At 33.0% G+C, this 15,919-nt stretch overlaps 1 protein-coding gene across 2 annotated transcripts; it reads left to right on the plus strand.

The window, feature by feature from the left end:
• Positions 1-703: 703 nt before the first annotated feature.
• Positions 704-13,496, plus strand: LOC146898651 (DExH-box ATP-dependent RNA helicase DExH3-like). 2 transcript variants are annotated; one of them, XM_085738703.1, is made up of 19 exons: positions 704-939; positions 1,801-1,946; positions 2,117-2,204; positions 2,329-2,565; positions 2,816-2,911; positions 3,467-3,655; positions 3,848-4,007; positions 4,104-4,234; positions 5,722-5,856; positions 6,863-7,135; positions 8,131-8,325; positions 9,172-9,375; positions 9,898-9,967; positions 10,077-10,225; positions 11,423-11,725; positions 11,842-11,892; positions 12,469-12,618; positions 12,720-12,830; positions 12,953-13,496. In XM_085738703.1, exons 1-19 carry the CDS (start codon positions 769-771, stop codon positions 13,196-13,198), a joined length of 3,105 nt encoding a protein of 1,034 aa, XP_085594829.1. In that variant the 5' UTR covers positions 704-768; the 3' UTR covers positions 13,199-13,496. The 2 variants fall into 2 exon arrangements, with proteins under 2 accessions (XP_085594829.1, XP_085594830.1); XM_085738704.1 differs by lacking the exon at positions 704-939 and adding an exon at positions 1,297-1,478.
• Positions 13,497-15,919: the final 2,423 nt, after the last annotated feature.

The following is a 15,919-nucleotide window of genomic DNA, read 5'->3' on the forward strand; positions in this document are numbered from 1 at the left end:
TGTAACTTTTATAGATTAGTTTATAAAATATTTACGTTACATGATTAATTGAAATAATTCTATATTGTTAGTGCATACAACTTAATGTATGTTTGGTTTAAGGAGGAAAAAGTTAATTTAAATTAGAATAAATTGTGTTTACATTATGTCATTGAGTTATGGTTTATGGGTAAACAAATTTGGATTCCAACACCTTTGTGAATTTGATGGTACTCCTTCCAGTTTCAGTTATAAGTAAAAGTTTACTTTTTAAACTTATTCAATAACAAATGTATTTGATTTGTAATATATAAAAAATACATTTGTTATTGAATGAATTTAAAAAATATTTTCTTTCTTATAATTGAGAACAAAGAAAATACAAAATAAATGATATGACAAAAACAAACCAAAACTCGATCAAATTACAAAGAGAAAAATACCTTAAATTTTAAAATTTGATTTCATGAAAATACAATATTAATTATTCAGTTGACGCGCCACGTCGGCAAAAAAAGGTGATTCAACGTGCTACATCAGCGAATATGCACAGTCAAATGACATATATAGGGTATTTTGAAACAATTATTTTTACAAGGACCTAATCCAAATTTTTTTTACAAAGGCAAGCTCGGAAATGACCTATAATACAAGTAAAACACTGTTAACTTTTTTTTTTTTTTTTACTATTATTATATATGTCATCTCAAACGTGTGACACAGTGAAAGTTCATAAACCCTGCTTAAACCTCAAATTCAATATCACAGCGATGCCGTAAACCTCAAACAATGCATTATCCAAAATCTGCAGCTTGTTTCCTCGTAGCACGCGCCAATAACTCTCTTCAACTTCTTCGTTGCAACAACAACTCACGCTCACTCTTGTTCAACTTTCAACCTTCGCTTCCTTCTTTTTCATCTAATGCTCAATACTCATATGATCATTATCATGATCATCAGGTTTTTTCCTTTTTTTTTTCCCTTTCTTTTCATACATTTAGATATTAGGTTTTGCTTCAAATGCTTGTTTTTTAAAATGATTTATGTTTTTATTCAATGTATATTTTTGTTGGAAACCGTGTATCTGGCTTAAAGATCGACTAATCCGTCCACTGCAAGGGGTCCAACTATAGAAATTGTTGCTACTAGGATTCGAACTTAAGACCTAAACAGGAGAACACTCCTGGGTCCCAAGCCTACACGATCCGGTTAACCCTTAGCGGGTGTTCATGGGTACGGGTAACCCGTTCAACCCGAGTGACTTTGACAAACATTTTGTCAAACCCGTTTAAGTTTAGGTTCAACCCAAACCAACCCATTTAAGCCTGAAGTGGTTTAGTTCGGGTAACGAGGTTATGATTTCAAAGCCGTGAACCCAACCCGTTCAAGTTTAGGTTCAACCAAAACCAACTTGTTCAAACTCAAAGTGGTTTGGTTCCGGTAACGGGTCTATGATTTCAAATCTGCGAAACCCCCCTTTCAAACAATTATCTTTTTAGGTATTTTAAGTGGGATTTGTGATCCCCTTCCCAGTACATGTCTTAATATAACTTGAATTAAAGTGATATTGAATTGACGAGACTTCATTTGATTACTGATTTTGTGTTTTTGCGACATACTACCATGTTATGGATGTGTGTTTTGCAACTGTAACTCTGTAAATATTGTTTGTTTGGAAATTTTGAATCAAATATGAAGTTAAACTCAATATTCTACCAATCTGTTTTATAGCAATTAGCTTCTGAAATCTTTTATCAGCACTGTCATGAGGCCACTATTTGTGATTTCAGTAGTTCTAAGAAAATGTAATGGTTATTGTAGGTGGCGGCCAATGTAGATAAATGGAAATCGAAACTTAATATGCTGTTACTGAACGAAAAGGATCAGGAGATTGTATCTACAGATAAAAGAGATAGGAGGGACGCCGTACAAATCGCTAACCTTGCCAAAAGAATGGGACTTTACTGGTAAAAGATACTTATTTTTGTATGCTATATTTATGGAATAAGAAAACTATGTCTATTTGCTTGTAGTATCTTCACTATCATCGGTGTTTAATGATTACTTCAAACTTTTAATTTTAATGGATCCTCGTTCATTCTCATCAATCGGTATTTTCATTTATCTTAATACACAGTCGGCAGTTTAAGAGTGCAATAGTTGCAAGCAAGGTACCTCTTCCTAACTACCGGCCAGATTTGGATAAAAGCCGTCCACAAAGAGAGGTAATAACTTCGGAGACAGATTAATTTTCGACCCTTTTGTGGGGTTCAACATTTCAACTGATAGTCTAATACTGAGATTGGTGTCATCCTAGAAAAATAAACCTACTCCATTCCATTATCAAAGGTTGTGATTGCAGAAAAATTGCAAAGGAAGGTGGAGGATTTTGTGCAGGCGCACCTTGATAGGCTGAAATTAAATTCTGAAAAGACAACTGGCTGTCTGGATAATGTGAATTCTAACAATCAGGTTAAAGATATAGACACGGATGAATATGACAATTCTTCTGTGGATGAATCTGTTACGGAAAAGGCTCGTCAGAGGAGGAGTTTGAGTATGTGTCATATGCAAAGATCTTGGCAGGTTTGTTTTTCTTGTTTGATTTCTTGATTTTTATTGTTGTATATTTTATTTTGCATTACATGCTTGAATTAGGAGCAATTTTGATCAGAAGAGTATGACTGTTACATTTAATCCTGTAATTGTTACTTTTTCCTTTCCCATTTCATATCTGAGTTATGTGTTAAAGTGAGAATCTATTTTATAAGGCAGAAAGTTATTGAAATAATATCCACATTTTCTGGATTCATATATATTGTACTTTTATATATAGGATTCACCTGAAGGCAAGAAGATGATGGAATTCCGTAAGTCTCTACCAGCATTCAGCGAGAAGGAACGTTTGCTTGAAGCTATAGAACGTAATCAGGTATGGTTTGATGTCTGCCATGTTAGCTACTGGTAAGATCTTCAGCACTTTGGAATTGAAAACCAAATTACCTCTAATCCAACAATTCATGAATGCTTTTGCTAAAAAAAAACATCAAAACCAATAAAATCATTTTTAACTTTTTGAATGTTTTTACATATATACCGTGGAAAATTGTAAAACATTAAATGCATCAACTAATATTGAAAAGACAAACATTTTAAATGAGGGTTAAAATGTAATTTAAACAATAATTACACCTTACAAGTTGTAACTTTTTCTTATAAATGAGACCAAAAAATCCTCCAAAATTTCTCTTATAAATAGGACCGGAGTGAGTAGTATATTTCAAACGTGTAACATGTTAACAGTTAGTATAATTTTTTCCCATGATAAAATCCTGTGATGAGCAGCAAGTTTATTTTTATTGTGATATTTGGATCCAACATGTTATCTGTGTTTGTGGATTTCCAGTAGGAATTTATTGAATGTCGTGAACTTAGTTGGTGTTATGCATTAATAATTGATACATTATCTCTATGAATAATTACCTAGATAACAGTTATATCTGGAGGTACTGGCTGCGGAAAAACTACTCAAATTCCTCAGTATTTATTAGAGTCGGAGATAGAGTCCGGCCGTGGAGCATTTTGCAAAATTATTTGCACACAGCCTCGAAGAATATCTGCTATCACAGTGGCTGAGAGAGTGTCGGAAGAGAGAGGAGAGTCTCTGGGTGACACAGTAAGTGCACTTTTTCTTGAAATGGACCAAAACACAAACAAATGTAGTTGTGCACAAAACAAGAATACAGATATTATTATTCATTAAGAAAATATAATATTTGTCAATTAATTGTTTTGCTATACAATGAGATTTTAAAATTGGGAATATCTTTGTTCTTCCTGCTATACCACAACAGAGCTTTTTTGATAGGTTGGTTTCAAAATTCGGTTAGAAGGAATGAGAGGGAAAAAAACCCAACTGTTATTTTGTACCAGTGGTATATTACTCCGTAGGTTGCTGATTGATCAGAACCTGCGTGGTGTAACCCATGTGTTTGTGGATGAAATTCACGAGCGAGGCATAAATGAAGGTATAGTCCCAACTAACACTAGTTTATTCTTTGTTCAATCCTAAAGAATTAACAAAGTAGACTTATTCTTTACATAATTGGTTTTGTTCTTCCTAGACTTCTTGCTGATTGTGTTGAAGGATCTTCTTCCATGTCGTCCTGATTTAAAATTGATATTGATGAGTGCCACTTTGAATGCTGATCTTTTTTCAAAATATTTTGGAGGTGCGCCAACATTTCATATCCCGGTAAGGCCCTCTAGTTTTAATTGAGCATTTATTTGTGTTGGTTACCGAACTTTAGTTATTCTAATTGTTAGATGTTAAATGCAATTGTATATTCATTGATATTGAAATTGTTTTGGGTGTCCCAAATGAAATTATTGTATGTGTATGAGTTGATGGTGGGAAGGTACGGTAGTGATTTGGTATGTGCTAGCAACATAGTTGTCAAATTGTGGATCACATTGGGAATCGTTTGTTCAATTTTTGAAACGTGAATCATGAATACATGATATGATTCAGAAACACATTAATAAAAGGCTTATTAGATATACATGCTTCAACTCCTAAACATTAGGAATGCTCCAAAATCTCTAATCTCTAATAATTCATAAGTTTCACATACGACGACAGAGGATCAAGGGTTGCACAACATTGATGTAGGGCATTTAAGTATTGAACAAGGGTTCCCCAATCATGCACTGTTAGGCACTGGATTTGGGCCTAAGCCCAACTAATGTATTAAATAGAGGAGTTGGTTACATTTTCAGATGTGGCTAGTTTGTCATAGGGGCATTCGTCACTTTTCAATTAGGACCTTAGAAGGTTTGGGCAGAGAAATTCCTTTCTCTGAAGGAGCGGTGCTCTTTGGGTGGTTGGGATCTTCTTCCCTAATGCAGTGTCCTTATTTGTCATCAATAACACACAGTATTTTGTGTATTTAATTCCTATGTTCTATATTCTGTACATTGCTGTATATTTTGGTACGGATCGCGTACCGCAACCTGGCAAGGTCATTTCTGTATTTTTTGGTACGGAACACGTACCGCAACCTGGCAAGGTTTTTTCCAGTTTACAAACTTTTTTGGACACACCTGATTCCTGTGTTTCTCACAAGTTGGGAAGGTGAGTCTACACGAACGGTCCATTTCTCATTATCTGGTAGGAATGTGATCAGGAAAAGAAGGGTAGATTTGTAGAATCATACGGTCTTAAGAGGTGGTTCGTGAGTTTAACAGCAATGTGTGAAGGCTCTATTGCAGAGGAATGAAAACAGAATTATAGATAAGTAATACACTTCTGAAAAAGAAAGAATAATAAAATAGAACGAAATGAATTTTATATTTTTCATTTAACAATCTAAGCTTTTTTGACTTTTCAGTTTCTCTGATATAATTGGTGAACGAAAAGTAAAAATTAGAAAACAAATTGTTAAAACCTGGGATTTGTATCGGTGAAACAGAGCGCACTGGTTGATGGATGTATGACACAGTTCAAAGTCTTTTAAATTCAGAGTAGAATACATAACACGGGCTTGCCAAATTTTATTGAATTATGCAATACGTACCATTTTAATATCTCTATCCATTTTAAAATTTAGGGGATTTGGTACACGCTTCTAATTCATCATAATACGGCAATGTGACCATATTGTTTATATATGCAGCGCTGACTGTATTAGTAATATTTATCAATAAAAGAAGGCATTTTGAATGCTTTTATTCGTTGTCCAGGGTTTCACTCATCCTGTCAGAGCTCACTTTTTAGAAGATGTTTTGGAAATGACTGGATATAAGTTGATTTCTTTCAACGAAGATGATGATTATTTGCATGTAGCTGGCTTAAACAACATCACTGATATTGTTAAGGTATGTAGCTGGCTTAAAAGTTTGGTGTTTCTGCATTCTTGGGAGTTACACCTATGTAGTCTGAAAATGTAATAAAATCGATATTGAAAGCGTTGAACTAGATTCAAAATGTCTTTAGTACTGATGTTGTAAACATGATAAACCTCATTGAACTATTTATTACCAAGGTATATTAGATTGAGTGGGGATAATGGATGTACACAAAGGAAAACACATGGACTTATTGTACTTGAATCCTAATTATTGATACTTAGTCAAAACAAATTGAAATATGTCCTACTAATTAAAACTATCATAGTTATGTTTACATAAGAATAAACTAAAATTTTGAAATCTCTTATCCCCTTAGTAAGCAGAAATCATTCATTCCCAATTTTTAAGTAAGTTCTCGAATCCTCTTAGTTGCAAGCCCCTAGTAAGTATAGGTAGTATATCTCAATTTGTTTTATCTTCTCATTCTCCAATAGATTATGAGCAATGCCCATATTTGTTAGCACAACGCCGTTTCATAGGACTGCCATTTCTTACTTTCTGGTCACCTGATACGATCTTCACCCGTAATAGTTCACAGATTCCATGTACCATAGTTCAAAGTTCATCCTCTCTGCTTGATTAGGAAATTATGTTTTATTTCTTGTTTCTCCATGAGGCCATATTTCCACTCCTAAAACTGATGTGGACCTTCTATCAATTACTAAACTCTTAGGTATTTTGCATAAACTTCCACTCTTTCTACCTAACATTTTTCTTCCACATATAGGGCTTTATGATGCTAGAGAATTATGTCTTACTCTTGTTTAATGCATGAACTGACTTGTGACACTGATACCACGTGCCAAATCTGGTTCGACACATGCCAAGCCAAGTATATCAGTACCTCTTTGTGAATGTTTGATGCTATAATTCGTTGTAATTTCTAAAATGTATTTGACTTGTAAATTAAAATTGGACTCTTTTAAGTGCATTGCATTGACAAGGAATTTTTCACTTTCCTTCTTTTGTATAGGATGCTCTTTCTAAATCAACCTTTGCAAACTATAGCCCCAATACACGCAATTCATTATATTCTTGGCAACCTCACCGCGTAGGATTTAAACTCATTGAGGCTGTTCTATGCCATATATGTCGGAACGAACGTCCAGGTGCTGTCTTAGTATTTATGACTGGGTGGAAGCATATAAGTCGTTTAAGAGATCAGCTTCAAAATCATCATCTTTTAGGAGATCGCAAGAGTGTCCTGATTCAAACATGCCATGGTTTAATGGAAACTTCTGAACAGGTTGGTCATTTTCTTGGTTTATTTTTTATTTATAGGTGTGTCATAATCATAACATTTTCTTGGTTTATTTTCATGGAATTGGTTTTTCTGATAAGCCTGTTGTGTCTTTTTGCTATCAAAAAATTTAAACGAGTTATTTAATTAGATCAATTTTTGTTTTTTGTTTGTTTTGAACTGAATTATATAAAATACTAATGAATTTGATTTTTTATTTAGCATACTTTTGGTATATGTAACAATGAATAATCTGTTGGTTGGTATAGACGAAGACACTTATTTATAGGCTTTTCTCGTTCCCTGAAACACAAAATTCACATTGCTGCTGCATGCTCCTCCTTAGCTTGGTGTTTTCCATGGAAAACCCACGGTGCAATTCATTGCGGTCTTCTATAAAAGGCACAGTGGATGAATCATATAAAAAAGAAAGAGATTGGAATTTTGACAGGAAAAATTGAATCAAATGCTAAAGAATATTCAATTGCTTAATATATATTTATTTTTTCTTGAAAAAGAATTGCTTAATACTTTGTAAGCTTTAATTTATCACTTATATATCAATGTTTATAAGATGCTATTTTAATGTGTTATGATTTGACAGAAATGGATGCCACTAAAATTTGCATAGAAGTTTAGATTTTGGATATAAGATGCTACTATCACATCTCATATTTTTTGGATAGAAATAGATTTTATTAGAGAGAAATAGATGGCACCATTACGGGAAAAATAAATGAGTATGTATCCCATTATCATTTATTATGGGTTCAAAAGTTAATACAAACAACAACAACAATCAACCCTTATCCCACTACGTGGGGTCGGCCACATGAATCAAATTACGCCATAATGTTCTATCATAAACCATATTTTGATCAAATGAAAAAAAACATCTCTTTTTCCTTTTTTTTTTCCTTCTGTTTTTGATACTTAACTTGAATTAATCTTACTGCATTTCGATAAATCATTTACTATTTTTGCTTTGCACTTTTTTGTAGAAACTCGTCTTTGATATACCACCTCCAAATGTAAGGAAAATAGTAATTGCTACAAATGTCGCAGAGGCAAGTATTACGATCAATGACATAGTTTTTATCATAGATTGTGGAAAAACAAACGAGTCCAGTTATGATGCTTTGAATAACACACCATGTCTACTACCTTCTTGGATTTCACAAGCATCTGCACGTCAGGCAAGTATGCATTTGGCATTGCTTTTATTTTGTGTACTGTTCCTATCTTCTCTTCTCTCTTCCTATGTAATTATGTTTCTCTTTTGTCCATAAGAACGAAACATGCTCAACTCTTGTTGTATTTGTGGCAATTTCCCTTTGATTTGGCTTTCGGTTAATCTCTCGGTCTTGTGGTTTCTTTTAGATGACTTCTTATTCTCTCTTCTTCTCTTTACTGCTCTGTAATTATATTTCTTCTCTGTCCAACTCTAAAAGAATAAAAAATGCTCAACTCTTTCCTGTTTTTGTTTCACGAGCCTAGAAGTTCATTTTCATCCTGTTTTTGTTTCACGAGCCTAGAAGTTCATTTTCACATTATATTATGGCCTAGAGTATGTGATGTAGGCCTTTTCCTATTACTATGAAATTGTAGGAGCTAATGACTGTCAAGTGTTTCTCCCTCACTCTTTAGTTAACCGTCAGTTGTTTTTCCCTCACTCCATGTTTTTCAGTATTATCTTGATTTTTGGTTTGATATATTGGCGAACATGCTTCTTCCCTTTTCACCACCACAGGCGTCCTGTAAATTTGGATTCCCTCAATTTTTCCAGGGACCTTTACAATAAGAGTCTTCAGATTGCTTAGAGTTGATTGTTTCAGAGCAGATTTCAAATGTATTGAACTGAAAGTTCTTTCTTTTTTCAAAATCGTGAGATTGTCTTTAAGCTTTGAAGTGAAAATTTTAGATTGCCTTTAATAGTTTTTGTCTCTATTTTATGCTGCATGTTCACACGACATTCTTGTTTTTACTGTAAATCTAAACGTGCAAGTCATCATCTTTTCTTGTGTTGGCTTCTTTGTTTGTAGAGAAGAGGTAGAGCTGGTCGTGTGCAGCCAGGAGAATGCTACCACCTTTACCCCAAATGTGTTTATGAAGCCTTTTCTGAATATCAACTTCCGGAAATTTTACGAACACCCTTGAACTCTCTTTGCTTGCAAATAAAAAGTTTGCAGATTGAGAGCATTGGAAAATTCCTATCATCAGCTTTGGAGGCACCGGAGCCACGAGCCGTAAGTATCATTGCTCTTCAATTGTTTATCTATGCCAATAAAAGTTCTACTAAAAAGCCAATCTTATGTCAAAAAATGTATAGATCAAAGTCTCAAGAACCTATTTATAGTAAAAATTAAATTACAGGTAGAGATCCTTGGTAATAATTCACCATTATTGATTTAATTAAATAGACTCCTTGGTAATAAAAAATACTTATCTGGGTGGTTAGATATTCATAGATTGGAAATAATTTTAACAATGTAAAGATTCTCCATTTCAATCCTTTCTTGTATCTATTATCTGTATATTTTAATGGTAATATTAGTTACCTTAAGAGCATTGCATAGAAGTTTGGATATTGTAATCAAGAGTTTCCTATTGAACTCATTTCAATTCAGAACTTCCTTCCTAGAAATGATAATACTATAGTAGTGTTGACTTTGGAAAATGAGTATTGAGGTTGTGAAATTCATTTATATGTTTTAGACCATACTATTGCTTAGGTATTTTATAAATATACCATATATTCACAATGACAGGTCCAAAATGCTATTGATTTTCTTACGACAATTGGAGCATTAGATGAAAATGAAAATCTTACCAATCTTGGTGAGTCTGTTTTTTCTGTCCTATTCTTTTGGCTGTTTATGAGTTTGTTGCTATTTTCTTGGTTTTTGTTGACTCCTAGATTTTATTTTTTATTTTTTATATCAATCAGGGAAGTTTCTCTCGATACTTCCTGTAGATCCCAAGCTGGGAAAAATGCTGATAATGGGAGCTATATTTCGGTGCTTTGATCCTGTTCTTACAATAGTTGCTGTCCTTAGTGTCAGGGATCCTTTTCTTTCGCTCCAACACAAGAGTGAAGTAAGTCGGCTTATCATCCTTATACTATCCTTTTGGTAAATGTTTCATATGATATTTTAAATTAGAATGCTACGAATGTGATTGAAAAACCTTTTAATGAAGAATGACTAATCTCATCTTTAACAAGATGGATAATGTTGGAATTAAGTGAATCTGTAGTTAGTGCTTTAAATGGACAACTTCCTAAATTGATTGTTAATATTCCTAGAGGATGTGTTTGTTCTGCTAAAAGGTGAGTACTGGAAAGGACAGCACAAGACCAAATTTTAATTATTGAACAACTTCTTGTTTTCGCACAAAAGTTGTGTTGTGGTTTAGTGAGGGACAAGAATTTCAGTTTTTGTCCAGTACCTTGCCCCCCACTTTTGACCAGCCCCAGGAACAGTTTTAAAATCAAACACACTACAACTGGAGTTGTCTCGTCCAGTCCCTTATTTTTTAGCAGATCAAACGCACCCAGAGTATACAACTTCTTAGGTTAGTCCTTATTCATTAAGCATTCAATGTATTTATTGTAGGGTCTTGCCAATGAGTGCCTCCGGGGAAAACATTCTAAATTATGTAATTATTCTTTAAAAAAGTCAAACATTTCATAACAACGTACCATTTAAGGTCCTTCAAAAGTTCCCCGATGGCACTTGTTAGCATTTCACTTTATTGTAATACTTCTATAAACACAAGTTGTGTGATCTTAGATAGATACACAAAAATTACAAAAAATTACAGTTATCAAAGTAGTGGGAAGGTAGAAAGTGTACACTCATTAAAATAAATGTCTTCTAAAAGTTTCAAGATCTTTGAAAATATTATTTGCATAATGTAAGGTTTCAAGATTTCTAAAAGTTAAAGTAAAATGTCTTCTCATCAATATGGAATGTATTAGAAAGTATACTTGTTACTCATTAAAATAAATGTAGACTTTCAGTCTGGTAACTTTTAGTTTTGTTTTCTTCTTCCTTTAATTGAGCACGTATATGCCAATTTGGTTTAGGTATGAACACTAGTCCAACATATAATTTCCATTTCATCCGGGTATTGCACCATTGATGAGTGTCTAGTCTTTGAAATTAATCACCTTTTGTGTTGCATGCCATGTATGCTTTTTCTTGTCAGAGATTACTGCTTGGAGCAAGAGTACCAATAAAAAATAAGTTTAACACTGGAAAAAAACTAATCTTCTATTGCTTTTGTGTTCAGTTAAAATGGGCGAAGTCTAGGTTTTCTGCTAAAGATTACAGTGATCATATGGTTTTTGTTCGAGCATATGAAGGATGGAGAGATGCTAAAAGAGAAGGATCAGCTTATACATACTGCAGGAGAAATATTCTTTCTTCCCAAACTCTTCACGAAATTCATTCAATTCGGAAACAGTTAAGCCCCATCTTGAAAGAAGCTGGCTTGCTAGATACAGATGCAAGCATTAATAACGAATTGTGCCATGATCAATCTCTTGTACGTGCAGTCATATGTTCTGGACTCTTTCCTTGCATAGCATCGGTGGTGGGGAGCTATTTCTTTCTTATAATGCTATTTCAGTAGTTACAATGATTATCTTAATTAGTAGTTGAGCCTTTATTGTTATATTTACTTATTCATTTGTTTATTTCCATGTACAGAATAAGGTGTCAATTAAGACAAAGGACGACTGGCACGTTAAATTATCTGAAGTAAGTGACCATACAAATTTGTTTTTCCTATCAACTTCAGTGAATTACTTCATCCATCTTGTGTTATAATATGGTTCATATTTTATGAAATATCCTTTTTGCAATTCAGATTATTGTTGAGCATCTAAATTTTCACTTGAAAATGAATACTTAACTGTGTCTATTACATGAAAATCATACATCATATAAATGCAAAGATAGAAAAATGAGCATGTATGTTGTATAGCAATGATGGTCATACTTGCTCAGTAGAACATTATGCATCCAGCTTGTTAGTGATAAATCTATCATAGGACACCATAAAGACTTAGCAAAGATGTAACTGATCCTTGGAGCTCACCGTAGATGTCATGACACCTGAGAATATTTTCAAACTTTTGTAGTTTCCTTCTCTAGTGGTTGTTGTTGTGCAGTTTTTTATTGCTCATCGTAGTAAAAATAAAGCAATCTTATGGTTGACCTTGTAGGAACAATATCTCTCCATGATAGAAGATGTTGATATTGTGAGATTGATTTTAGTTTGCTTACATAATGTTTCTGTTCTTCCTATTTATTAATTTCTGTGATGTTCGCCAGATTTCAGTGAACGCAAAGCAAATTATTCCTTACCCATGGTTGGTTTTTAATGAGAAAGTAAAGATCAACGATATTCTCATCCGCGATTCAACGGGTGTATCTGATTCAATGCTTATCCTATTTGGTGGTGCTCTAAATAATGGGACACAGGTGATTTCTTAGTCAATATATATTTTTCTTCCAGTAGAAAGATAAGGCTCCATGTATTTCAGTACAGTAACATGCCTTTTTATCCTCCCTGATGGATTTAGCGTGGGCACCTGAAAATGTTGGATGGGTACGTGGACTTCTTTATGGATCCTAATTTAGCTGACTGCTATTTGAAGCTCAAGGGTGAACTAGATAGGCTTATCCAAAAGAAGGTTAGCAGATATTTTTCTTTTGCAATGATATTCCTTGTTTACTTATTGATGCAAGATATGTCTGGATGATATTAGCTATTATTTTATTTTATTGAATGATGACGAATTTTATAATAATGCAGCTAGAAGATCCTGGAATTGACTTTCACAAGGAAGGGGAGTGTGTGATGTATGCTGTTCGGGAATTGATCTCAGGGGATCGGTGTGAAGGAGGATTTGTATCTGGCCTTGACAGCCAGAAGCCTAAGGCCTCTGATGACGAGAATAAATTCACAAACGATGGGACAAACCCAAAGAGCTTGCTCCTCACAAAAAATATAAAGGACATTTTGATTAACTTTGTATCTACTAATGGTTATTTAGGTTAGTTTTAGCGAGTTTTGAACTCTGGTAGAAGTGAGGCCAGAAGCACGTTATTTTGAAGCTACACTTTGTAGCTTCTTGTTTTCCATGGTGGAATGAGGCCAAGACGTGCTGCTGCGATTATCCCATTCTTTTATTCTCAGTGTTATACATTGTAGGTACAAGTTACGTATAACTTGTTCTGCGTCGATTAGGTGTTGATGGCATGTAATCTTATGGCAGCAATATGTAAAACCAATATTTAATATGCTAGATGATCTTTAACATCTGTTAATATAAAATAGTGTATGTTCTTTCTTCAAATGAATTCACTTAATATTACCTTTTGTCCGTAAAGCATCACAACGGTTTCATTTACATTTCTTAAAGATTATCTACTTTGTTTTTGGTAATATATTTTTTTGGTAATAAACATGGAAAATTAAAGAATAATGAAATCAGGGCAACTAAAGCCATAAAGACGTCCATCACACATCCCTTATCAAGTTTGGTGATGTGAAAATATTGTAAAATTAGATTGAGACTTGCGCGTTGCGTAGGTGTAGCAATATTTTTCTTAATTATAAATTGTAAAATTAGATTGAGACTTGCGCGTTGCGTAGGTGTAGCAATATTTTTGTTAATTATAAATTTGGAAGATATATTGTAGGTTTTCTAAACATACATATTGAGATGATTATAGTATTTTCCTAAACATACACATATTGGGTAAACCATCCAACTTTTTTATTCTAAACAGAGATCAATAGTGGTCTCCATTTTCTCCATTTTAGATTCGAACCCGCAACCCTTTGAGTCTATGTGATGCGTCTTATCAACAAAGCTGCGCTTCGTTGTTTGCAACTCAAGTCTGTTCATGTTATTTGATTTTGTTCATTACTGATGCCTATCATATTATTGTCACTATTTTGTTTATTTCACATGGTTGCCTTGTAAAGATAATCACAATCAATATTATTTCTTTGATTGTCTATTAAAATATTGTTTCAAGCCTAAGAGAGTTATGGTAAGTTTTTAGACCTTACGGCTGAAGGTATCGTATCAGTTACTACTGGCCATGCAAAACAAGTTACAAATTTAAACACCTAAATCTCGCTAGAACCAATTGGTAGTACATATTGAAATGGGGTTTAATTAAGGTAGGTTTTGCAAAGTGGAAATTCAAAATCAAAATGAAATTTTACTTCAAAACTCAACAAATGGGGATGTAAAATTTTAGATGAGTCCGTAATTGGCTTTACTGTATCCGTCTCTTGTTATAAGACCTATAAAAGAAATATTGTGCATTTGTATAAGATTTCTTTGTTTTTTTTTTTTTTTTTACAAATACAAGACTACTTTGTTATTTCCAACTACATTAATTAATTTAGCTATTTCCAACTATATTATTATTATTATTATTATTATTATTATTATTATTATTATTATTATTATTATTATTATTATTATTATTATTATTATTATTATTATTATTATTATTATTAAAATTGACTATGTACATTACATTTTTTTTGTTATTTTTAAATATAATCCTATATTTTAATTCTACTTATTTATCTATATGTTTATCAGTTTTATCCTTCATTAAATTTCAGTTAAATAATATTAAACTCAACATAAATTTTATCAAATTTAATAGATAATTGTAGATGAAGGTTGTCTCTCGGTTGATAAGGAGTTGACTCACGCAAGGTAATGAGTTAAATTATTGTTGTGGATGACATCTTTGGTGGATGATCTGTAAGTACTTCTATAAACGCTCTTTAAGCTTAAGGCTTTCACTGAACTTGATGAGCACCTAGTGTTGACCTAAACTTTTTGTAAAGAAATTTTTTAATAGATAATTTATTTTTTAAATAATAAATTGATATACTTTTTTTAAATGATTATTTGTTGAAGTTAAAATATTGATAAAAGGGTAAACTAAAAAAATATTCTAAATTAGTTGAAATCTAAAGTTTTTTTTTTTAACTTAAACTAAAATTCGTCCAAACTACATGATAAAAGTCATTTAACCCTCCGTTTTTTTATTTCTTTTTTATTTTTATTATAAATTTCAAACGTGTACTACAAAGTGAAAATTGATAAACCCTTGCTTAAACCTCAAATTCAATATAACACACAGCAACACCACCATGATGCCTTAAACCTCAAACAATGCATTATCCAAAATCTGCAGTGTCTTTCCTCGTAGCACACGCCAAGAACTCTTTTCAACTTCTCCGTCACAACAACAATTCACACTCACTCTTGTTCAACTTTCAACCTTGTCTTTCTTCTTTTTCATCCAATGCTCAACACTCATATGATCATGATCATGATTATCAGGTTTTTGTTGCTGTTGTTGCTGTTGTTGTGGTCTTTGGATTTTTATTTTGTTTTCCTGGAATTATTTTAAATGATTTTTGTTTAGGTGTTTTAAGTGGGATTTGTGAATTATTAAGGCTACTATTTGTGATCTCGGTAGCACCGACACTTTTGATTAAAGGCTTTACGTGTCCGACACCAACACATGTGATTAAATTCAATTATGTCATTTTCTCAAATTACTAACAGTGTCGACGTGTCAATATCGTGTCCAGTGTCTGTGTTTGTGCCGGTGCTTCTTAGTTTGAGATTTTAGTAGTTCTAAGAAAATGTAATGGTTATTGTAGGTATCGTCTACGGAGGCCAATATGAATGAGTGGAACTGGAAACTTAGTATGTTGTTACAGAACGATAAGGAT

The sequence above is a fragment of the Medicago sativa genome, chromosome 8 (genome assembly GCF_051527215.1).
Source record: "Medicago sativa cultivar Bolivia chromosome 8, Bolivia_mono, whole genome shotgun sequence".
Classification (NCBI taxonomy): domain Eukaryota; kingdom Viridiplantae; phylum Streptophyta; class Magnoliopsida; order Fabales; family Fabaceae; genus Medicago; species Medicago sativa.